Raw genomic sequence first — 25,503 nt, 5'->3', positions numbered from 1 at the left:
TAGTAAGTGGCTTAATTATGGCTAAATTTCAGGCAAAGTGGTAGAAACCTATATTGTTCTCAAATCTAGGTTACATTGTTCATCATTAACCTATCATCATCTTCACCAAAACTAAACTATGGCCATTGTAATAGATCAGAAATATAGAAGAATCCTTTTTTTTTTTTTTTTTTTTTGCCAGTCTTGGCATTTGAACTCAAAGTCTGGGCACCGTCTCTAATCTTTTGTGCTTCAGGCTTGTGCTTTACCACTTGAGCCACAGATCTGCTTCTTACTTTTTGGTGGTTAATTGGAGATAAGACTCTCACATGGAAGTGGCGCTGTAGCTCAAGTGGTAGAGCGCTCGCCTTGAGCTGAAGAGCTGAGGGACAACGCCTACGCCCTGAGTTCAAGCCCCATGACCGACAAAAAAAAAAACAACTATATAGAGCTGTCAGAACCTCGGCGATTGAAAACATTATTATGGGCTGGGAAGGTGGCTCAGTGGTAGAGCACTTGCCTTGCATGCTCGAGGCCCTGGGTTCGATTCCTCAGCACCACATAAGTAAAAAGCCGGAAGTGGCGCTGTAGCTCAAGTGGTAGAGCGCTCGCCTTGAGCTGAAGAGCTGAGGGACAGCGCCCAGGCCCAGAGTTCAAGCCCCACGACCTACCAAAAAAAAAAAAAATTCAGCCTCTTGAGTGTCTAGGAGGAGCCATCACACCTCTCTTTCCTGGCTGATAGGAAGTTTTTTATTCTACAATTACTATAGAATTGGCAGATCATTTTTCATGCATAAGGTACTACTTATATTCATTTTTCTTGTTGCTGTGGGAATGTTTTATACATAAAACATAACCGAGGTGATGAATTTATGCTCCAAAAAAACATATCAGAGCCAGGCACTGGTGGCTCAGACCTGTATCGTAGCTCAGGAGGCTGAGATCTGAGGATCCTGGTTCGAAGCCAGACAAGGCAGGAAAGTCTGTGAGACTTTTATCTCCAGTTAAATCACAGAAAAAGCTAGATGTGGCTCAAGTGGTAGAGTGCTAACCTTGAGCAAAAGAAATTCAGGGAAAGCACCCAGCCCAGAGTTCAAGCCTCAGGACCACCAAAAAAACAAAAGAGCAACAACAACAACAAAATATCAGAATATCAAATATGAAGTCAATAATGATGTCTTGCTTTAGATATAATGAAGATGTGGATATAATGAAGCTTATTCATATAATGAATAAGCTATAAGTGTTTATGTTATCATGAAGAAAATTAAGTTCCCCATGGTGCCAACCAATCTCACTCCAGCTTCAAGTCAATCACTCACTTGCTTAAAGGAAAATCAACAAATATGTAAGCAATATCTAATTTCTGTACAAAGTAATTATTACTGCTGAAAAACATTTGTTCAATTAAGGAAAACTAATCCAAATTAAAATTTTTGTGTGTGCTGGTCCTGGGGCTTGAACTCCAGGTTTGGACTCTATCCCTGAGGTTTTCTGCTCAAGGCTAAAACTCTAGCCACACTCCACTTCCAACTTTTTTTGTAGTATATTCGAGATGAGTCTCGAAGACATTCGTGCCAGGCTTTGAATTATGACCCTCAGATCTCAGCTTCTTAAGTAGCTAGGATTACAGTAAACCACCACCAGCACCTGCAAATTAATATATTAAGAATTTTTTTTGTTGTTGGTCATGGGGCTTGAACCCAGGCCTAGGCACTGTCCCTGATCTTTTCAGTTCAAGGCAAGTGCTCTACCACTTGAGCCATAGCGCCACTTCTGGTTTTCTGGTGTTTAATTGGAGATTAACTCATAGAATTTTTTCCTGCCCAGACCGGCTTTGAACTGCGCTCCTCAGATCACAACCTCCTGAGTAGCTAGGATTACAGGCAAGAGCCACCAGCACCAGGCTCAAATTACAGTTTGTTTGTTTTTTTTTTTTTTTTTGGGGGGGGTCCTGTCGTGGGCCTGAACTCTGGGCCTGGGCACTGTTTCTCAGCTCTTCAGCTCAAGGCTAGTGCTCTACCACTTGAGCCACAGTGCCACTTCCAGCTTTTTTCTTTTTACTTATGTGGTGCTGAGGAATCGAACCCAGGGTCTCATGCATGCAAGGCAAGCCCTCTACCACTGAGCCACCTTCCCAGCCCCAAATTACAGTTTTTTTTTGAATTACACTTTAATTTTGTCAGGAGCTTCATGCTTGCAGCAGGGATCCAAAGTGAGCTTCCAAGGGCTGGAGGGTCTTTACAATATCCTAGAAAAAAACTGAGGGGGGGAAAAAACTCAACCAACCAAACAAACCAAAAAAACCCTGAAGGGCCAGTCTCATAGCACAGATTTATTTTACCCTTCTAGAAGTGAGACTAAAAGCTGGAAGCACCTCACAATGGAGATCTCATCTCTCAGTTTCCCTAAAGCAGATCTCTCCAGGGCTTGAGTGTCCCTGGTAGTCTGACTTCGGAGCAGGTGTACCTGCCTTACTCATAGTGGAGGATACCAGAAACAAACAAACAGAAAAATCAAAAGCAATCTTCTGAGTGTTCCTCCACTTGTGATACCTCCATTGTGATAAACTCTAGCCCATTGGGGCTCACACCTTATTCATTAAAAATGGGGAACAGTGCAAATCTGTTACCAACTTTTTAGCCCAGACAGGGTCCTTTTCCTCCTCTTGGATTTGTGGAACCAGTAACACCTCTAAGCACCAATTGAATAGTAAAGGAGACTTTTATTCTTGCTGGAAAATAGAGGAAGTGGGAGGTAAACCCACAAATCTATTTCTCCTGATGGAGAGTTTAAAAAGCTTGCTCCAGCGGCTAAGGGGGCAGGGGAAGGGAAGTGAGGGCTGGAGAATGTAACAGGAAGGCTCCTAGGACATGGTGACAGCAACAGAGATGGAGGGAAGAGCCTAAACTCAAGGTAGATTTTGGAAGTTGGAACCTTCGAGACTTATCTGAGGTAGGTATTTATTGATGGACTGAATGTGCTATACAAGGAAAAGAGTCAACACCGGTGGCACATAAGCACATGTCCTGAGTGATGGAGTATGGATTTGTGTCATTTATTAAGATGAGGAAGGTTGGGAGTAATTAGATTTTGTGTGGAAGAGAAATATAATCGTGTGCTTTTGTTCATGTTATTTGTTTTTTAGCCAGTACTGGTACTTGAACTCAAGGCTTTAAGGATCAATTTTTTCACTCATGGCTAGTGCTAGCGCTCTACCACTCAAAGCCATGCTTCCCCTTCTGGCTTCTTGATTAGTTGGAGATAAGAGTCTTGTGGATTTTACTGTCTGGATTGACCCCAAACTTTTGATTCTCAGATCTCAGCTTCCTGAGTAACTAGGATTTATAGGAGTAAGCCACTAGCACCCTGCTGCTAATGTTAATTTTAGATGTTTATTATACACTGAAGTGGATATGATGAGTAGGCATTTCAGATATGTAAGTGTAGAATTCAGGCAAGAGACTGAAAAGCATGAAGGTATACAAAGTTCTTTGAGGCAATAGGACAGATGAGTTAATCTAGAAGACAAACTAGATAAGAGTTGAGGACAAAACTCTGTGTACTCCAGCATTTAGCATAGCAGAGGTGGTTTCTTTTCATGTTCCAAGCAAGCCTCCTGTATGTTCTCTGATCTTACCCAGCAGATAAGATCTGGAGCAGATTAACAATGAATGTAATCCTTTGATTCTCCTCTTGCCAATAAATGTGGTCTAATTCCCCCTCATGGAAATCTGGACTGGGTCACTGAGTTCACTTGTTTGATCATTAGAATTAATCAGAAGTGGCATTCTATGCCCTAAGAGACAAAGCCCTAAGAAGTCAGTTTCTGCCTATGGCCTTTGGAACATTTTTACTCTAGAAGCCTGAGTCACCATATAAGTAGGCCAGTCACCCTGAGGCTACCCTGGGAAAGGCCACTTAGGCTATTCTAGTTGACATTCTCAGATGAGCACAACTTTCCTGATACTCCTGCCAGCTATCAGACACGTGAATGAAGCAATCTTGGACTTTTTCCAGCTAAACCATCTTCTAACAAATGATCCCATATGGTATCACATGGGACAGAAGAATTGCCCACCAGGTCCTGTCCTAATTTCTGAGCCCCTGAATGGTTGAGAAGTCAGGGATAATTTGTTCTGCAATAACAGAAAACTGAAATACCTTTAGTTTTCTCTGGGATCTTATTTTATAGTATTCCTCTCTTATGACTTACCTTACCTTCTCAATACATACATTGTTACCAACGTTTTCCTTCTATACTGGTTGTTTCTCCTCAAACCTGTGAATATCCTTAGTCTTTTCTACCTTAATAAAAATCTTTTAACACTTGGCCAGGCACTAGCAGCTCATGCTTATAATCCTAGCTCCTTGGGATGTAGAGATTGGGAGGATTACTGTTTGAGGCTAACTAGAGCAAAAAGTTCACAAGACCCAATCCATTTCAATCAATAGCTGGGCATAGTAGCACATATTGGTTATCTGGTAGCCATACAGGAAGCTGCTTTCAGCAGCACTGGATTATGATTCTTTCAAACTATTGCAAAATTGTTTTACCATACTCCTAAAATTGATTTGAGTTCTCTAACAACCTCCAAACTGACAAAGCCATCAGTCTTAGGTCCCTGTATTTAATTATATAAATTTCTAAAGTTCTCATTGTGATCTGTTAAGGATGAGAGATGACATGGCTGGCCTACAGAACCGGAGAACTTGAATTAGTATAGCTAATAACTCTTCAGCTCAAGGCTAGTACTCTACCACTTGAGCCACAGCGCCACTTCCAGCTTTTTTCTTTTTGCTTATGTGGTGCTGAGGAATTGAACCCAGGGCCTCAGGCATGCAAGGCAAGCGCTCTGCCACTGAGCCACCTTCCCAGCTCCAGGCATGAGTTTCTTTATCTGGAACATAAGCACCTTACCACCAGAGACCCTAAAGATAAGGTAGATCTAAACTAGGTGGGACAGAATTGGATAGGTGAGGGGAAAAAAGTCTTTGATCTAGAATTTTGGTCCAGTATTTGAGCAACAGCAAGGTCAAACTCCCAGGAATAGGGCAGTGGTTTGTTAAAAAGGAGAATAGACCTGGGTGCCAGTGGCTCATGCCTGTAAACCTAGCTACTCAGTAGGTTGAGATCTGAGAATCACGGTTCAAAGCCAGCCTGGGCAGGAAAGTCTGTGATACTCTTTTTTTTTTTTTTTTTTTTTTGTCGGTCGTGGGGCTTGAACTCTGGGCCTGGGCGCTGTCCCTCAGCTCTTCAGCTCAAGGCGAGCCCTCTACCACTTGAGCTACAGCGCCACTTCCGGTTTTCTGGTGGTTTATTGGAGATAGGAGTCTCACAGTCTCTCCTGCCCGGGCTGGCTTTGAACCACGATCCTCAGATCTCAGCCTCCTGTGTAGCTAGGATTACAGGCGTGAGCCACCAGCGCCCGGCTTTGTGATACTCTTTATCTCCAATTAATCACTGGAAAACTGCAAGTGGTGCTGTGGTTCAAGTGGTAGAGCTCTGGCCTTGAGCTGAAGAGCTCAGGACAATGCCCAGGCCCAGAGTTCAAGCTCTACAACTGACAAAACCAAAAAGAAAACCCCTACTTTTTTTTTCTTTTTTTTTTTTTAGTTTTAGTTTTGTTTTTTATTTTTTAAAATTTCATTATACAGGGCTGGGAAGGTGGCTCAGTGGTAGAGTGCTTGCCTTGCATGCATGAGGCCCTGGTTTCAATTCCTCAGCACCACATAAGCAGAAAGAAAAAAGCCAGAAGTGGCACTGTGGCTCAAGTGGTAGAGTGCTAGCCTTGAGCTGAAGAGCTGAGGGCCAGCTCTCAGCGCCCAGGCCCAGAGTTCAGGCCCCACGGCCGGACCCCCCCCCCCAAAAAAAAATTTCATTGTACAGAGGGTTAAAGTTACATAAGTAAGGTAATGAGTATATATCTTTTTTTATTGTGAAAATATTGTACAGAGGGGTTACAATTATATGGGCAAGATAATGAGTTCATTTCTTATCAAGCATTGTAGCAGCATTGTAGCCTCCTCCTTTGTTTCCCCTTCCATCCCTTTGCATCCTCCCTCCTGTCCCCCCCGCCCCAAAGTTGTAAAGTTTATCAACATAACGACTTGTACATTTATTGTTGCAATGTCCTCCTGTATCCCTGTTTTAACGATTTGTTTTTTCCCTTCCTCTCCACATATACCAACATCATATATAGTGAAAGCAGGGGTTTTACCATGAGGGAGGGACATAAAAAACAACAAAGACATAATCTTATAAATATCAAAACCCCTACTTTTTGGAGCCTGTGTATCAACTGGGGAAGTTAAAGATGTTGATTTCCTGTATTTCCCTGGAGATTTGGGGGTTGGACTAAATGTTCTCATCCAAATAAACACACCAGGCTATTCTGATATAGGTGGTCTTCACGCCAGACCTTGAGAAACACCATCTTAAAGTGAGAGGAAGCTTGGATAGGGTATTCTGGGATATGATCATTCAATTATTTCATTTAATTAGCTTACTAATTTGTTCATAATTCTATCATCTTGACTCAACTGACATATTAGAACTGCTGGACTAAGTCTTTCTTTTTCAATCTCTTTTTTTCCTACTTCTCTTCTCCATGCAGCTTCAGGGCATTTCCTTTTCCATAGCCTTTATTTGTTGCTTTTTTTTTTTTTGTCAGTCATGGGGTTTGAATTCTGGACCTGGGTGCTGTCCTTCAGCTCTTCAGCTCAAGGCTAGCGCTCTACGACACTAGAGCAACAGTGCCACACTTCTGGCTTTTCCTGCTTATGTGGTGCTGAGGAATCGAACCCAGGGCCTCATGCATGCAAGGCAAATACTCTACCACTGAGCCACCTACTGAGCCACCTTCTCAGCCCCATTTGTTGCTCTTTTACGTGCGCACTGAAGTGGCAGAGCTCTTATATAGTTGTTCAGGGATCCCAATAGCACAAAAATATCTATAAAGCCTCCTTAAGGCTCTTTCAAATACCATGTCACTTAGCCAGGCACTGGTGGCTCACACCTGTAATCCTAGCTACTCAGGAGGCTGCGCTCTGAGGATCATGATTCAATGCCAGCCCGGGCAGGAAAGTCCATGAGACTCTTATCTCCAATAAACCACCAGAAAACCGGAAGTAGCGCTGTGGTTCAAGTGGTAGAGCACCAGCCATAAGCTGAAGAGCTGAGAGACAGTGCCCAGGCCCAGAGTTCAAGCCCCACAACTGACAAAAAACAAAATAAACAAAAAACCTGTCACTCTTGGTGCATGCTACTGGGAGACGAACGTTAAAGGCCTAGCCTAGATTTAAAGAAAAGGCACTGAGTGAGTTTGCCAACACTGAGAAATGTAGTTCACCATGGAGCCATAATGTAAGAGGTTAGCAGGGGAAATATGTAAGGAAAAAATGAGATAAGGCTGGGTTGTTGGCAGTAGGAATGTATAAGATTAGTATATAATTTACATACCACAAAGCATGTTCACTTCTTAAAGGTCAACTACAAATTAGGTCCTCAGTTTCCTGATAGGCAGAAAGACCTGACAGGATTAAAGAAGTTAATACAGAATTTCACATAGCCCTAATACACAGTAAAGTATCATTGTTAACATAATAAATCACAATTCCATTGTCCATGAATGTGGGATTGGGGCCTGAGAAATATCTGGGAGGGCTCAAATACACTATTCCTTTGGGTTGAAAAATGTTCTAATGGGGTTGGAGTTGTGGCTCAGGTAGTGGAGTACCAACCAGTGAATGAAAGTATCACATACCAAGTTTGAGTCCCAGTCTTGGGAGGAAAAAGTCTAAGCACAATATAGAAATTGGCCAGGAGGTGCTGAGAAGGTGGCTCAGTGGTAGAGCGCTTGCCTTGCATGCCTGAGACCCTGGGTTCGATTCCTCAGCACTACATAAGCAAAAAGAAAAAAGCCGGAAGTGGCACTGTGGCTCAAATGGTAGAGCGCTAGCCTTGATCTGAAGAGCTGAGGGACAGTGCCCAGGCCCAGAGTTCAGGCCCCATGACCGGACCCCAAAAAAAAGAAATTGGCCAGGATTCTTCTAAGATGAAATGCTTTTTATTATCATGAATTGACATAGGTCTGGGATTCTTCAGAAAGTTTAATTGGCTCACCAGTTAAACTTAATAAATGCCATTATTTATGGTTTAGTTGACCTACAGAAGGAAGATTTTTTTTTTTTTCTTTTGGTCAGTCATGGGGCTGAACTCTCGGCCGGGGTGTTGTTCCTGAGCTCTTCAGCTCAAGGCTAGCACTCTACCACTTGAACCACAGTGCAACATCCAGTTTTCTGGTGGTTAACTGGAGATGAGTCTCATGGACTTTCCTGCTCAGGCTGGCTTTGTTTCTTTTTTTTTTCTTTTTTGTCGGTCGTGGGGCCTGAACTCTGGGCCTGGGCGCTGTCCCTCAGCTCTTCAGCTCAAGGCTAGCGCTCTACCACTTGAGCCACAGCACCACTTCCAGCTTTTTTCTTTTTGCTTATGTGGTGCTGAGGAATCGAACCCAGAGCCTCAGGCATGCAAGGCAAGCGCTCTACCACTGAGCCACCTTCCCAGCCCTTACCAAGAACTCTTGACCAATTGAATAGTTAAGAGACATAAAGGAGCTTGTCATTATGTATGTGTCTGGTGCCCTCTAGTGGCTACTTATATTACCTGCAGGTGTATCCTAAAATGCACTCAGAAAATCAAAAACTGAGAGTAGAAAGCACCTAAAAGCAGAAGATGGATTCTAGGGGTTGGGAAAGCTGCTGGGGAAGGGTAACCTAGAGGGAAGGAGGCAGAAGAAGAATATATGGGCATCATGTACGATGTATGAAAATATCACAATGAATCCTATGAATACTGTTAATTATGATATACAATTTCTTATAATCAAATGATTTCTATAAAAAATTAGGAATTAAAAAATGTTAAACTCAATATAGATTTTTTTCAACATACTTTGGTAACAAAGATGGAGGAAAATGTAACATTTGTGTATAACGTAACTTTATGTAAAACTTTGTGCTGGGTTCTGGCATAGGCCTGTAATCCTAGCTACAGGCTCATGCCTATAATTAAAGCTACTCAAAAGGCTGAGGTCTGAAGACCACAGTTCAAAGACAGCCAGGTTATGAAAGTCTGTGAGACTCTTCTTATCTACAATTAAACTGCGTTTAAAAGCCAGAAGTAGAGATGTGGCTCAAGTGGTAAAGCGCTAGCCTTGAGCACAGAAGCTCAGGGACAGCACCTAAGCCCTGAGTTCAAATTCAAGGACTAAATAAATAAGTTCATGGACATCCAGGTGCTTGCTGGTGGCTCAAACCTATAATCCTTTTGACCAAAAAGGCTGAGTTTCACAGAAGCTTGTGGTTTAGAGTCAGCTCAGGCAAAATAGTCCATGAAACTCCATCTCCAAAATAACCATTAAAAATAGGACTGGCCAGACACCAGTGGCTCGTGCCTGTAAAATTAGCTACTTACGAGGCTAAATGGCTAGCTTAGTGGTAGAGTGCTTTCTATGAAGCCCTGAGTTCAATTAATTAGTACCACTAAACAGAAAAAGCCAAAGTGGCGCTGTAGCTCAAAAGGTGGAGTGCTAATCTTGAGCAAAAGAAGCGGTGTTCAAGCCCCAGGACTGGAGGAAAAAAAAAACAACAAAAAAACCAGGCTGAAACCTGCGGGTTGTGGTTCCAAGCCAGCCTAGGCAAGGAAGGTCCTTTAGACTCAAGTCCATGAGATTGTTTTCTCTGATTAACCACCAAAACGTTAGAAGTGGAGCTCTAGATCAAAAAAGCTCAGAGACAGTGCCCAGGCCCTGAGTTCAAACCTCGAGCAGGCTGTCTAAGTCTGCAGGAAGTAGCAAGAAACCCTTTTCCCTAACTGTAGTGCCAGTCTGTAGTCTTTTCATGCAATATTCTTATAAATTATCATGTAATAGTTATGTTGGCTCAATAAAATGAACTACTGGGTTTTCCTCCTTATTTTTTGAAAAAAATTCTTTAATTGATATTTCTTCCTCCAATATTTGCTAGCATGTACCAGTAAAACATCTGGCTGGGGCTGGGAAGGTGGCTCAGTGATAGAAGGCTTCCCTCACATGCATGAGGCCCTGAGTTCGATTCCTCAGCACCACATAAGCAGAAAAAAGCCAGAAGTAGTGCTATGGCTGTAGTGAAACAGCCAGCCTTGACAGTGCCCAGGGCTCAGAGTTCAAACCCCATGACCGCCACCCCCCAACAAAAATATCTGGCTGGCAGTATTCTTTGAAAGAATGTTTTAAACTGCAAACATAATTCCTCTCAGATTAGACTATTCACTTTTCCCACTCATTTGTGTTAGCTCTGATAAGGCGTACTGTTCAAGGAATTGTTCTGTATCATTTAAGTTACAAAATTACAGTATAAAGATATACTTAATATTTCCAAAATTAATGTCTGCAAGTATTCTATAATCTTCCCTTATTTCTTTTTTTGCTCTAAGACTAGAACTCAAATTCAGTACCTGATGCTTTTATTCACTGGCTGCCATTCTACCATGCCTTCAACCCTTCCTTTTTTTTTTTTTGTCGTCAGTCAAGGGCTAGAAAATGGGGACTGGACTGAACTTAGGGACTGTCCCTAAGTTCCTTTTGCTCAAGGCTAGTGCTCTACCTCTTTGAGCCACAGCTCTACTTCTGTTTTTCTGGTGGTTCATTGGAGATAAGAATCTCACAGACTTTCCTGCTTGGGCTGGTTTTGAACCATAATCCTCAGATCTCAGCCTCCTGAACTGCTAGGATTACAGGATTGAGATACCAGCCCACAGTTCCTTTTTTTTTTTTTTTTTTTTTTTTGATAGTCCTGGGGCTTGAACTCAGGGCCTAGGTACTGTCATCGAGCTTCTTGCACTCAAGGATAGCACTCTACCACTTGAGCCACAGCGCCACTTCTGGCTTTTTCTGTTTATGTGGTACTGAAGAATTGAACCCAGGGCTTCATGTATGCTAGGCAAGCATTGTACCACTAAGCCATTATTCTTAATAATGGTAATTGTAGTATCTCTTTCTTGACTAGTCTTGCTAGAGTTCAATCAATTTTATTAGTATTTTTAGTAAATCAACTTTTTTTTTTTTTTTTTTGCTGGTCGTGGGGCCTGAACTCTGGGCCTGGGCACTGTCCCTCAGCTCTTCAGCTCAAGGCTAGCACTCTACCACTTGAACCACAGCTCCACTTCCAGCTTTTTCTGCTTATGTGGTGCTGAGGAATCAAATCCAGGGCCTCATGCAAGGCAAGCACTCTACCACTGAGCCACCTCCCCAGCCCCAGTAAATCAACTTTTATCTGTGTTTTCTCTACTTTTTTTTTCTATCACTAATTTCTATTCTCAGTTTCTTCTTTATATTTACTCTGTGTGTGTGTGTATGTGTGTGTGTGTGTGTGCGCGTGCACGTGCGCGCGCATGCAGGTTATGGTGCCTGAACTCTGTGTCTGGGCGCTGTCCCTCAGCTCTTCAGCTCAAGGTGAGCACTCTACCACTTAAGCCACAGCACCACTTCTGGCTTGTTCTGCTTATGTGGTATTGAGGAATCAAATCCAGGGCCTCATGAATGCAAGGCAAGCACTCTACCACTGAGCCACCTTCCTAGCCCTTACTTTTTTGTTGTTGTTTGTTTTTGGTGGTTATGAAATTTGAACTCAGGACCTTGTACTTGCTAGGCAGGCAGATATTCTAAACCATGCCTCCAAAGCACTTAATTTGCTCCTTATTTGCCCTTTATTACTTAGTATGTTTAGTATGTCAACAATACATTAAGAAAAAAATAAAGAAATCACCAATTATAGACCAAATAAGATAAACTTCCACTAAGATACACTTAGCAAAAAATATTAAAATATAAAATTTATTCAAAGGCAATAAAATAACAGCTTGTATTGCAACATGTGCTACACATAATAATAAGTAAACACAGGACTGTACCAACAATTCCATTTCTTATCGAGTTGATATCTTCTTTTAATTATAAATTTTCTCCCTAGAAAAATGCAAATAATAGATTAATATTTAAAATATTTGAATATTGATTTAGTATTACAGTCCACTATAGTCAACAGACTATAAAGAGGGAAAAATATTAGTCAGTCAGCAAAACCAAGAATACAAAAGAAGTAAGGAGTTTTGGTTTGGATGGAAGGTAAGAATGAATACAAGGTTAAATTAAATTGACTTTAAAGCTCAAAATAGGGAACACTGCCCAGATCTGGTTACTCATGCCTATTCAGGAGGCTGATATCAGAAAATCAAAGTTTAAGCCAACTCAGGACAGAAATGTGAGACTCTATCTCCAAATAACCAGCAAAAAAGCCAGACTCAAGTGGCAGAACATCAGCCATGAGTAAGAAGCAAACCACCAAACTCAAAAAAGAAAACGAAAATAACAAGCAAAATGGGAATGTGAAAAATATTTAGACATTAGTGCCACAAAACAGTTTGACTAAAACACACAGCAAAAAGACAAATTGTCACATGAAATAAGGGAGTTAACACTAAATACTTCTCACAGCGGTTAAGAGCAGAACTCAAATTTCTCATCTATAAAATAGGGGCAATAATAATATCTAATGTAGTGACTCATATCTATAATCTCAGCACCTGGAAAGCTGAGGCAGGAGGATGGCGAATTTGAAGCCAGTCCAGGCTACAAAGAGAGTCTCAACAAACAACAAAAGACAGTAACGACTGCTCCAGTACAGTGCTGAGCCCATGACTGCCTGGAGGAGGCACCAGGGTTCAGGGCGAAGGATATGAAGGCTCCTCCTAGAGGCTCCTCCTTTTCTTAGGCTTAAGGGGAATCAATATTGGGAAGCAGTACTATCCCCAAGAGAACACTGTAGAGTTTGTGAGCATACATTTTAATTGTCATTATAAAGAGAAAGGATACCCTGCTTCCAGCATACAGTCAGTTGGGACAAATAAAGCCAGATGCCCTACATTTCGCAGGTAGATTCCACAGGACAAAACTAGCTGGCCATAATTTTATTAGATTTCCCTGGTCTGTTTATATTTTCCCACTCTCCATGTTAACTATTTCATATATGTTTCCTGCTCTTAAACTTGTAATACTTGACTGGGAATGTGGCTTAATGGTAGAGTGCTTGTTAAACATGCATAAAGACCTAGGTTCAATTCCTCAGTACCATATAAACAGAAAAAGCCATAACTGGAGCTGTGGCTCAAGTGGTAGAGCAAAAGAAGCTCAGGGCCAGTGCCCAGGCCCCGAGTTCAAGCCTCAGGACTGGCAAAAAGAAAAAAAATTACTATTTTGTTCAGCCTTATTGACATGTTTAAAACTAATATTTACTTCTCTAATTGTAGACAGTTTATTAGGTGAAGAGATATAGCAGCTACCTAGTTAGACATAGCCTTTAAGTACTAGGAGTTGGTACTGACTTGTTTGTACTTCTAGTTTTCACTTCTTAAATTCAACTAGATTAAAATTCCACTACAAAAAACATATGAAAGAGGAAGGCACCAGTGGCTCATGCCTGTAATCTTAGTACTCAAGAGGCTAAAATTTTATTTTATTTTTTTTGTTTTTGTTTTTGGGTGCGGTCGTGGGGCCTGAACTCTGGGCCTGGGCGCTGTCCCTCAGCTCTTCAGCTCAAGGCTAGCGCTCTACCACTTGAGCCACAGCGCCACTTCTGGCTTTTTTCTATTTGCTTATGTGGTACTGAGGAATTGAACCCAGGGCCTCATGAATGCAAGGCAAGCGCTCTACCACTGAGCCACCTTCCCAGCCCCATAAAATTTTAGAATTACAATTTGAAGTCAACCTAGGTAGAAAAGTCCCAAAGATCATTTGTCTCCCTGACTCCTCTTGCCTCTCTTTCTGCTATCTCCTATCACCATGTAAAAGTATATTTAGATTTAGTTAATTATACTTAACATGTAAAATCTGAATCCTTTTCTAAACATTAAAAAGGTTTTTTTTTTTTTTCTAGCTGTGCACCCAGTATCTCAGGCCTGTAATCCTAGCTACTCAGGAGAATGAGATCTGAGGATCACAGTTCAAAACCAGCCTGGGCAGGAAAGTCTGAGAGATTTCTTATCTTCAATTGATCACCAGAAAACTGGAAGTGGTGCTGTGGCTCAAGTGGTAGAGTACTGGCCTTGAGTTGAAGAGCTGAGGGACAGTGCCCAGGCCCAGAGTTCAACTCCATGACTGACCAAAAAAAAAAAAAAAAAATTCTAAGCTGGGTGTGAGTGGTTCATGCCTATAATCATACCTACTCAGGAGGCTGAGATCTGAGGATTGCAGTTCAAAGCCAACCCAGGCAGAAATGTCCCTGTAAGATTCTCTTTTTTCTTTTTTTGGTCGCTCATGGGTTGAACTCATGGCCTGGGTGCTGTCCCTGAGCTGTTTCATTTAAGGCTATCACTTTGAGCCACCAAACCATTTCAATTTTTTGGTGGTTTATTGGAGTTTCACAGACTTTTCTGCCCAGGCTGGCTCTGAATGGGACTCTTCAGATCTCAGCCTCCTGAGTAGCTAAGATTACAAGCATGAGTCACCAGTGCCCCTATTGGCTCCGTGAGACTCCTATCTCCAATTAACCATTCAAAATGCAAGTGAAGGTGTGGCTCAAAGTGGTAGAGTATTAGTCTTGAGCAAAAGATCTCAGGAACAGCACTTAGGCTCTGAGTTCAAGCCCCAGGATGGACAAAAAAAAAAAAGTGTTTTTTTTTTTTTTCTCTATACTTTCCAGTCACTTTTCTGTGAAATTTAGTTTCTCAAAGTTTTTCAGTTTCCCACTTTCTATTACTAAGGAAAAATGTATTTTCTTTCCTTCCTTCTTTCCTTCCTTCTTTCCTTCCTTCCTTCCTTCCCTCCCTCCCTCCTTTCTTTTCTTTCCTTCCCCTCCCTCCCTCTCTCTTCTTTCTTTTCTCTTTCTTTCCTTCCTTCCTTCGCCAGTCCTGGAGCTTGTACTCAGGGCCTGGGCACTGTCCCTGAGCTCTTTTTTTATTTTTTTTTTCAGGTAAGGGGTAGGTTTATTCATCATTCCAGCTGGCACCAGGCCATCTTGGTTCTCCACGTGGTGGGGAAAGGCCTGGGAAAGAGAGCTAGAAGAGCTGGGAAAGAGAGAGAGCTGCGAAAGAGAGAGAGAAGAGCTAGAAAAGAACAGAGAGAGAGAGAGAGAAAAAGCAGAGAGAGAGCTGAGAGCAGAGAGAGCAGAGAGCAGAGAGAGCTAGAAGAGAACAGAGAGTCCCTGAGCTCTTTTTGCTCAAGGCTAGCATTCTACTACTATGTGAACCACAGCGCCACTTCCAGCTTTTTCTGCTTATGTGGTACTGAGGAATTGAACCCAGGGCTTCATGCATGCAAGGCAAGCACTCTACCACTAAGCCACATTCCCAACCCTTTTCTTTATTCCTAACACTTTTACTGTATTTCTAATATTGACCTAAGGAAAGCACATACAAAATTTTCATAATATGGTATGCTTCATTCAAATACAGGTTGCCTTATTTCTAATACAGATCAATTTATCTCTAATCTGAAAATTAACTGTTCCAAACTTCAAAAGCTTTTGAGTATCAGTATGAGACTCTAAGTATAGAATTCCATAGCATACTAAAAATATTGTATGAAATTGCCTTTAGGTTATGTGTATACAATATACAAAATATACAAAACATAAATAATTCATGCTTAGGGGCTGGGAAGGTGGCTCAGTGGTAGAGCGCTTGCCTTGCATGCCTGAGGCCCTGGGTTCGATTCCTCAACACCACATAAGCAAAAAGAAAAAAGCCGGAAGTGGTGCTGTGGCTCAAATGGTAGAGCGCTAGCCTTGAGCTGAAGAGCTGAGGTATAATGCCCAAGCCCAGAGTTCAGGCCCCACGACCGGACCCCCCCCCAAAAAAATTCATGCTTAGACTGTGACCCCATGCCTATGATATCTGTGTGTGTGTGTGTGTGTGTGTGTGTGTGTGTGTGTGTGTGTGTGTGTGTGTGTGTGTGGTTGTATGCACCATGCACTGCTACTGGGACTTGAATTCAAGGATTGTTGCATAGCTGGAGCTCTACCACTTACTCACATCTCCACTTCTATCTCTTCACTGATTAACTAGAAATAAGAGGCTCTTCAATTTGTCTGTCTCAATTGGCTTTGAATCACAAACCTCAGATCTCAACCTCATGAGTAGGTAGGTAGTAATACAAGTGTGAACTATTGGAGACCTGCTCTATTATGTAAATATTACAAAATCTGGAGAAACCTGAAATGCTTCTGTTCTGGATAAGGAGTATTCAACCTATATTTGATTTTTCTTCATGTAATTAAAAAATATCCACTGAAGACAAATTTTCACATATTATACTGCATAAAATACATACCTGGGTTAAACCAGCACCTGTTTGCACAGAGGATTTTTTTAATAGTCTCACTTCTTTGTTTATATATCTTAGCATTCCACTAAGAGTACTAAAATCATTATTCTCAGAATTATCATCTTCTAGGTTACATGTGAGAGGCTTAAATGAATCTGCCTGAGTATAATTTCGATCTTTATGACTTTCATCTAATGTTGAAGGCTGTTGCAATTGCATTTTCTTTAAGTCCTGTAATAATTCTTCAGAAAGATCTTCATTACAATGACTTTTGAAACTGAGGTCACTGGCACTAATAGAACGACGTAGTTTTCTGCACTTGGAAAAAGATGACTGGGAATGTTTGATGAACTGTGAATCTTGAGTAACAGGTGTATTTTCTGATGGAAATGTGAATGCAGATGATAAAAACTTGATGTCTTCTGTCTTCTGATGTCCAGTGATTTTGGCTTGTAATCTGGTTAATTCTGATTCCTACAAAAAAAAAAAATAGCACATAGTCCATCGCATAATTTAGTTTGTTTAAAAAAATAACAACAAGCTGGGTGCCGGTGGCTCATGCCTATAATCCTAGCTACTCAGGAAGCTGAGATCTGAGGATTGAGGTTCAAAGTCAGCCCATCGAGGAAAGTCCATGAGACTCATATTCAGTTAACTACCAGAAAACTGGAAGTGGCACTGTAGCTCTGTAGAGCACTGGCCTTAAGCTGAAGAGCTCAGGAACAGCACTCAGCCCCAGAGTTCAAGCCTCACCACCAACAAAAAAACAACAAAACAACAACAGCTTATAAAATTTTAAGAGTTCTAGTCAGTCTGTACTTCTACAATAGATCTTGAGAGTTTTCCAAGTTCTATTTAAATCTCCTAATGTTTAAGATAGCCTCATTATGAGACATATGCTCATTTGAAATTTCTTTCAATATTCTAAGGAATTCTATAAATACTAGATTTGTTAGATAGATACTAGATTTTAAATGTTAATGATAATATCAATTTAAAAATTATTTTCTTATATAGATGCTGTGCAGAGAGATTCAGTTCCATCAGTAAGGTAATGAGTACATTTCTTGTCGAGCATGGTTACCCCCTCCTTTGTTTTTCTCCTACTATCTGTTCCCTCCCCCACTTCCTCTACTCCTCTTCTCCACAAAGTTGTAAAGTTCATTTCCAATGTAGTGTCTTGTGAGTATCATTGTTGCAATAGATAATATCATTTCTATTCAAGATTAAAATCTCACACTTAACCAAATGCTAGTGGTTCACACCTACAATCCAAACTACTCAGGAGGCTGAGACATTAGGATTATGGTTTGAAGCCAAGCTGGGCAGAAAGCTTGGTGAGATTCTTATATACAATTAACAAGCAAAAAGCAGTAAGTGGAGGTGTAGCTCAAGTGGCAGAATGCCAGCCTTGAGCAAAAAACAGTCAAGCAAGAATGCTAGGCTCAGCCAGCATGGTGGCTCATGCCTGTAATCCTAGCTACTCAGAAGGCTGAGATCTGAGGATTGAGGTTCAAAGCCAGCCCAGGGAGGAAACTCTGTGAGCCTCTTTTAAACCACTCAGAAAACCAGAAGTAGTGCTGTGGCTCAAGTGGTAGAGCACTAGTCTTGAGCTAAAGAACTAAGGGATAGCACCTAGGCCCAGAGTTCAAGCTCCATGACCAACCAAAAAAAAAAAAAAGGAATGCTAGGCCCTGAGAGTTCAAGACCTAGTACCACACCAAAGAAACAATCAAACAAGAACCGATCTAAAAGACCCTCACACCTAAAAATTTCTCAGTGGAAGTGTGAAGATTCACTATTTCTGATACTCTAATCTGAACACATACATGCAAAAAAAGAAAAAAAAAGATGCCTTTCAAACTTTCTAGTAGGAAATAAATAAATATATATTAGCTAATCTGTGTTTGTCTTCAATTCAAGAAGACCCTTTTATTATTTTCCTATGTCTTTTGTTTGGGTTCTCTGATCAAACTTCGGAATCAAAGGAAAGAAGCATACAATGACAAAACATAAAGCCTAGCCAGGTACTGGTGACTCATGCCTATGATCCTAGCTACTCAGGAGGATGAGATCTGAGTTTGAAGCCAGCCCAGGCAGAAAACTCCATCAGACTTTTATCTCCAATTAACCACTCAAAAACAAAGTGGTGCTGTGGCTCAAGAGGTAGAGCACTAGCCTTGAGCAAAAGAGCTTAGAGACAGCACTCAGGCCCTTAGTTCAACCCCAGAACCAGCAAAACAAACATCCTCATAAAGCCTAAAAAAATAATGAAGATATGACATTAAAATTTTACCCCCAAACATCTTGCTACGTATCTTAGACTGGTTTCAAACTCATCATCCACCCTCATAGCTTCCAGAGTGTTGGAATTATAGGCTTGTACTAACCATGAGCAGCTCTAATTTTTTGCTTTTTTGGTTGGTCATAGGACCTAAACTAGGGGCCTAGGTGCTGTCTCAGAGTTCTTTTGCTCAAGGTTAGCACTCAACCACTTTGAGCCAGTGTCACTTCTAGTTTTCTGGTGGTTAATTCAAGATAAGTCTCACAGACTTTCCTGCCTGGCTGGCTTTGAACCAGGATCCTCAGATCTCAGCCTCCTGAGTAGCTAGAATTATAGGAGTGACCTACCAGGGCCCAACTCAATCAATCACTTTTAATTGGATAGCTTATTTTTAGGTTTAGTTTCTAAAGTCATTATGCTAATAACTAAAACTATTTTAACTACAGTATACATTATCAAATAAAAGTTTAACACAAATATTTCAGCTCTTCAGGTCTTATATAAATCATCTTATAAGCTCTTCAGCTTTTGTTCACCATCCTGGTTACTGTGCCTTCCAGAGCTTCTCATCATGTCTTCTCACAAGACTTTCAGAATCAAGCAGTTTCTGGCCAAGAAACAAAAGCAAAATCGCCCCATTCCCCAGTGGATTCGGATGAAAACTGGTAACAAAATCAGGTACAACTCCAAGAGAAGACACTGGAGAAGAACCAAGCTGGGTCTGTAAGGAATTGCTTCAGATGCCCACATATTTATGCTCTACCATGAACCAGTCAAGCTGAAATGTCAATACTGCCTGGACTGACAGTTGGGCATTTTTTAAATTGATTTTTCTTTGGTTATTTTAATAATGGGCACAGTAATAAACATGTAATAAACATTACATTTGAATCATCAAAAAAAAAAAAATAAATCTTTTTTTTTTTTTTGGGTCCGGTCGTGGGGCTTGAACTCTGGGCCTGGGCACTGTCCCTCAGCTCTTCAGCTTAAGGCTAGCGCTCTACCACTTGAGCACAGCGCCACTTCCGGCTTTTTTCTTTTTGCTTATGTGGTGCTGAGGAATCGAACCCAGGGCCTCAGGCTTGCAAGGCAAGCGCTCTACCACTGAGCCACCTTCCCAGCCCCATAAAGCATCTTATAAGTGGTTAAAGTAGCAATTTTTTGTAGTAAATCTTACACTCACATTCTTTTGTTTTTGTTTTTTTTTGGCCAGCTGGGGGGCTTGAACTCAAGGCCTGGGCACTGTTCCTGAGCCTCTTTGTGCTCAAGGCTATCACTCACCCACCTGGGCCACAGCACCACTTCCAGTTTTTGTTTTTGTTTTGTTTTTTGTCAGTCGTGGGGCCTGAACTCTGGGCCTGGGTGCTATCCCTCAGCTCTTCAGCTCAAGGCTAGCGCTCTACCACTAGAGCTAAAGAGCCACTTTCGGCTTTTTTCTTTTTTGCTTATGTGGTGCTGAGGAATCGAACCCAGGGCCTCATGCATGCAAGGCAAGCACTCTACCACTGAACCACCTTCCCAGCCCCATTTCCAGTTTTTGAGTGGATTTTTCTGCTTAGCCTGGGTTGAACTGCTATCTTCAGATTTCAGCCTCCTGAGAGGCTAGGATTATAAGCATGAGCCACTGGTGCCCAGCCAAATTCAACTTTTAATAAGATAATTCTTATTTAAGCAATCCAATAATTGGCCATAAAGTGCTCTATAAACTACAAGATCAAGAAAAACTAATCAAGTGCTTTCATTATTTTTATCTACCTTAATAAGTAAGGCTTCATTTGCAGCTTCAATTACTTCATTCCTGTCTTGAACTTGTTGATGTAAATTGCTTACAGTGTCCTGAGCTTCTTCTAATTCCTGTTTTGCCTTCTCTAATTGTTCATTTAGCTGCTGAACAGAAGTCTTTTGAGAGTCAGCAGATATCTTCCATTTTGCATGGTTCTCTTGATGTGAAAGCATCTATAGTAATAAAATTGTAAACAGAAAAAAAGAAAATAGGATAAAGTTGGTTTAAAAGCTTGCTCTAGCCAGGCGCTGGTGGATCACACCTGTAATCCTAGCTACTCGGGAGGCTGAGATCTGAGGATCGAGGTTCAAAGCCAGCCAAGCAGGAAAGTCCATGAGATTTATCTCCAATTAACCACCAGAAAACTGGGAGTGGTGCTGTGGCTCAAGTGGTACAGCGCTAGAGTTCAGGGACAGTGACCACGCCCAGAGTTCAAGCCCCATGACTGACCAAAAAACCAAAACCAAATCAACAAAAAACTTGCTGTAGCCGGGCGCTGGTGGCTCACGCCTGTAATCCTAGCTACTCAGGAGGCTGAGATCTGAGGATCGCGGTTCAAAGCCAGCCCGGGCAGGAGAGACCGTGAGACTCCTATCTCCAATAAACCACCAGAAAACCGGAAGTGGCGCTGTAGCTCAAGTGGTAGAGCGCTCGCCTTGAGCTGAAGAGCTGAGGGACAGCGCCCAGGCCCAGAGTTCAAGCCCCACGACCGACAAAAAAAAAAAAAAAAAAAAAAAACTTGCTGTAATACTTGCTACTGTTACTTATTCTTAGAAAAAAGTAAATTCTAGCCCAGCGCTGGGGGCTTATTCCTGGAATCCTAGCTACTCAGGAGACTGGGATCTTAGGATCCTGGTTCAAAGCTAACCCGGGCAGGAAAGTCCAGGAAACTCTTATCTCCAATAAACCACCAGAAAAATGGAAGTGGCGCTGTGGCTCAAGTGGTAGAGTTTTTGCCTTGAGATAAAGAGTGCAGGGACAGCGCCCAGGCCTAGAGTTCAAGCCCCACAACAACAACAACAACAACAACAAAAAGAGGGGCTGGGAAGGTAGCTCAGTGGTAGAGTGCTTGCCTTGCATGCATGAGGCCCTGGGTTTGATTCCTCAGCACCACATAAGCAAAAAGAAAAAAGCCAGAAGTGGCGCTGTGGCTCAAGTGGTAGAGTGCTAGCCTTGAGCTGAAGAGCTGAGGGACAGAAGTGGCGCTGTGGCTCAAGTGGTAGAGTGCTAGCCTTGAGCTGAAGAGCTGAGGGACAGCGCCCAGGCCCAGAGTTCAGGCCCACAAATGGACCCCCCCCCCAAAAAAAAAGAGGGGCTGGGAAGGTGGCTCAGTGGTAGTGCTTGCCTTGCATGCCTGAACCCCTGGGTTCCATTCCTCAGCACCACATAAGCAGCGCCCAGGCCCAGAGTGCAGGCCCTACAACCCGACCCCCCCCCCAAAAAAAGAAATGTGAACTGGATACTTGATGAGATTAAGGAATTGCTCTAAATTTTTAGGTGCGGTGATGCTGTTGTGATTAATTTTTTAAAAAATTCCTTACAATGATATTTTACTGACCGGTTTGTTTATTTATTTATTTATTTATTTATTTATTTTTGGGTCCGGTTGTGGGGCCTGAACTCTGGGCCTGGGCGCTGTCCCTCAGCTCTTCAGCTCAAGGCTAGCGCTCTACCACTTGAGCCACAGCGCCACTTCCGGCTTTTTTCTTTTTGCTTATGTAGTGCTGAGGAATCGAACCCAGGGCCTCATGCATGCAATGCAAGTGCTCTACTACTGAGCCACCTTCCCAGTCCCTACTGACCAGTTTATAGATGAAATAAAGATAATTAGAATTTGTATGAAAATAGTATGTAGTTACTGTGGGAACTGGGGAATAGAAAGTGAGTGAGGTTAAATATATGTTGACAACACTTCTCAATATGCCTATAAGTGTCTGAATTTTATGCATGGTGTCCTGATATAATTACTAACAGCATTCCTTTCAATCTCAACAGTATTGCCTTTATATATAAGAAATGATCAACATGTTTATGGACTAGGTAAAATTGGTCATAAGTTGATAATTACTGAAATTGAGTAACAAATATAAGGAGATTTGGGGCTGGGAAGGTGGCTCAGTGGTAGAGCACTTAAAAGGGAAACATGAATGATTACACAGGTATAAACCACTGCAAGATTTTTTTTTTTTTTTTTTGGGGGGGGGTCCGGTCGTGGGGCCTGAACTCTGGGTCTGGGCGCTGTCCCTCAGCCCTTCAGCTCAAGGCTAACGCTCTACCACTTAAGCCACAGTGCCACTTCTGGCTTTTTTCTTTTTGCTTATGTGGTGCTGAGGAGTCGAACCCAGGGCCTCATGCATACAGGGCAAGCGCTCTACCACTGAGCCACCTTCCCAGCCCTGCCAGATTGTTTTTTTGAGGTATAGATTCTAATGTTTTCCCCAAGGATGGCCTTAAACTGTAATCTTCCTTTTTTCTACCTCCTTAGTCGCTGGGATTTTAAGTATTCACACCATACAAAAATCTCCATTGTTTTGTTTTGTTTCCTTTCTATCATGGTTACAGATGTGAGCCACTAGCACTTGGCATCTAGTTTTCTGTGTTTTGTGGTTTGTTTGTTCTTTCTAGTTGAAGGGCTTGAATTCAGTGCTTTTTTGCTCAAGGCTAGCACTCTGCTACTCTAAGTAGAGCCACAGCTCTACTTCCAGTTTTGGGGTGGTTAATTGGAAATAAGAGTCTCATGGATTTTCCTGCCTGGGGTGGCTTTGAACCGCAATCCTCAGATCTCAGCCTCCTGAGTAGCTAGGATTACAGGTATGAGCCATCAGCACCTGGCTTCCAGATTATTTTTTAGAGTCAATGATGATGAGTCAGGCTCTGGTCTAAGACCTTTACAATAATCCTGAAAGACAAACACTGTTATGTCTATCTTAGACAGGTTAGGTAACTTGTCCAAGGTCATATATAAGTGATTGGTTATGAGCCCGGATTTGAACCCAGGCTTGGCTTAGAACTTAAAAGCTCTTAACTCTATAGCATGTAAGCCCACTGGATATTAACAGAAAGCAGTATATTTAACTAGCAAAAATGAATATCACACTATGCCATTCTATAATGGACACTTATGAACTAGATTCATACTTTTGTCTTGATGGGCTTATTATTAAATTTTTATTTACCTCCATATGATAAGCTTCTTTGAGAGATTCTACTTCTGCTGACAACTTCTTGATTTCTGCTTGCATTCTTGCTTCTAAATGAGCTTCACGTACTTGAGATGCCCCCAATTCTTCTGCTAAATGATTTCCATGAGCTTCCTAAAAAAATTACACATTTAGCAGTCTATACAAACTGTTTATTAATAACTGCGCCTAAACCAATCTAGTACATTAACAAAAAGTCAAGTAATCTTTTATGCAAATCATATTATAAGTTAACATATTAAATGGCCCACTTTAAAGTCTACATATTTCAGAGACAACTGATAAGGAAGTATTAGTATATTGTTTGCATCCACTAGAGGTCTTTGAAACATATTTGTCATGGATGATGAGAATTACTGTAAGACAAATGCTAAAGAAATAAGCCTGTACGGGGCTGGGAAGGTGGCTCAGTGGTAGAGCGCTTGCCTTGCATGCATGAGGCCCTGGGTTCAATTCCTCTGCCCCACATAAGCAAAAAAAAAAGAAGCTGGAAGTGGCGCTGTGGCTCAAGTGATAGAGCGCTAGTCTTGAGCTGAAGAGGTGAGGGACAGCACCCAGGCCCAGAGTTCAGGCCCCATGACTGGACCTCCCAACCCCCCAAAAAAGAAAGAAGCCTTCACATGGAAAGTCTTAATGTGAAAATCAAGTTGAATGGTGCTTTTATTTTTGTTGTTGGTCATGGAGCTTGAACTCAGGGCCTGGTGCTGTCCCTGAGCTCCTTTGCTAAAGGCTAGCACTCTACCATTGAGCCATAGTTCCCCTGCCAGTTTTCAATGATTAATTGGAGATGAGAGTCTCATAGAAAGCTGGGTGCCAGTGGCTCATGCCTGTAATCCTACCTACTCAGGAGGCTGAGATATGGGGATCACCATTCAAAGCCGCCCGGGCAGGAAAGTACATGAGACTCTTATCTCCAATAAACAACTAGAAAACCAGAAGTGGCGCTGTGTCTCAAGTGGTAGAGTGCTTGCCTTGAGCTGAAGAGCTGAGGGACAGTACCTCGTCCCAGAGTTCAAGCCCCATAACTGACAACAACAACAAAAAAGTCTCATAAAAAAAAGAGTCTCATAGATTTTCCTGCTGGGATGACTTTGAACCTTGATCCTTAGATCTCAGCCTCACAAGTAGTTAGGATTACAGGTATGAGCCACCAGCACCAGGCAAGTTGTATTTTTTTGAAAAAAAAAAAAATATCAATGAGTGAGTCATAAGTATTTGAACTAATTAGAAGCAGACAAGATATTTGTAAAATACTGTGAGAAACGTATAAAAAAGCAACATGTTAGGCCGGGTGTTGGTGTCTCACACCTGTTATTCTAGCTATTCAGTAGGCTGAGATCTGAGGATCAAGGTTCAAAGCCAGCCCAGGCAGGTAAGTCCGTGAGACTCTTATTTCTGATAAACAATTAGAAAACCAGAAGTGGCACTGTGGCTCAAGTGGTAGAGTGCTTGCCTTGAGCTGAAGAGCTGAGGGACAGTACCTCAGCCCAGAGTTCAAGCCCTATGATGGACAAAAAACAAAAACAAACACAAACCAATAAACAACAACAACAAAAAAGTTATACTGATTTTAAATTTTCTTTTAGTTCTTCCTCTAAAGACACTAAATAATATTAAGTCATCATGGAATGAATGTGGTTTATGTAAAACACACTATAAATTCTCAAAAAAGAATGTATTCTCAAAAAAAATGCAAACATTCTTTTTGACATACCAAAAGAATCAGTTTGGCTCATATAAAAATATAGACAGGGACTGGGAATGTGGCTTAGTGGTAGAGTGCTTGCATGCATGAAGCCCTGGGTTCAATTCCTCAGTACCACATAAACAGAAAAAGCCAGAAGTGGTGCTGTGGCTCAAGTGGTAAAGTACTAGCTAGCCTTGAGCTGAAGAGCTCAA

General features: G+C 41.8%; 2 protein-coding genes across 6 annotated transcripts in view; one reads left to right on the top strand and one right to left on the bottom strand.

Moving 5' to 3' along the window:
- Nucleotides 1–11,825: 11,825 nt before the first annotated feature.
- The window catches only part of Ccdc18 (coiled-coil domain containing 18), an 82,839-nt gene continuing 69,161 nt past the window's right edge, over nucleotides 11,826–25,503 (bottom strand). For all 5 annotated transcript variants that reach the window (XM_070007673.1, XM_070007671.1, XM_070007675.1 and 2 more), the window contains 4 exons: nucleotides 23,581–23,718; nucleotides 20,377–20,577; nucleotides 16,344–16,811; nucleotides 11,826–11,984 (listed from right to left, as the gene is read on the bottom strand). In XM_070007673.1, coding sequence (XP_069863774.1) covers nucleotides 11,970–11,984; nucleotides 16,344–16,811; nucleotides 20,377–20,577; nucleotides 23,581–23,718 — 822 coding nt within the window. In that variant the 3' untranslated portion in view covers nucleotides 11,826–11,969. The remainder of the gene's footprint in view (nucleotides 11,985–16,343; nucleotides 16,812–20,376; nucleotides 20,578–23,580; nucleotides 23,719–25,503) is intronic.
- On the top strand, nucleotides 19,169–19,534 carry LOC138816981 (large ribosomal subunit protein eL39-like). Its single transcript, XM_070007296.1, has one exon. The coding sequence runs from the start codon at nucleotides 19,193–19,195 to the stop codon at nucleotides 19,346–19,348; it is 156 nt and encodes a 51-aa protein (XP_069863397.1). The 5' UTR covers nucleotides 19,169–19,192; the 3' UTR covers nucleotides 19,349–19,534.

The sequence above is a fragment of the Dipodomys merriami genome, unplaced genomic scaffold (assembly GCF_024711535.1).
Source record: "Dipodomys merriami isolate MVZ:Mamm:240054 unplaced genomic scaffold, mDipMer1.0.p SCAF_7, whole genome shotgun sequence".
Classification (NCBI taxonomy): domain Eukaryota; kingdom Metazoa; phylum Chordata; class Mammalia; order Rodentia; family Heteromyidae; genus Dipodomys; species Dipodomys merriami.
This window is presented reverse-complemented; position numbering and strand designations above follow the sequence as displayed.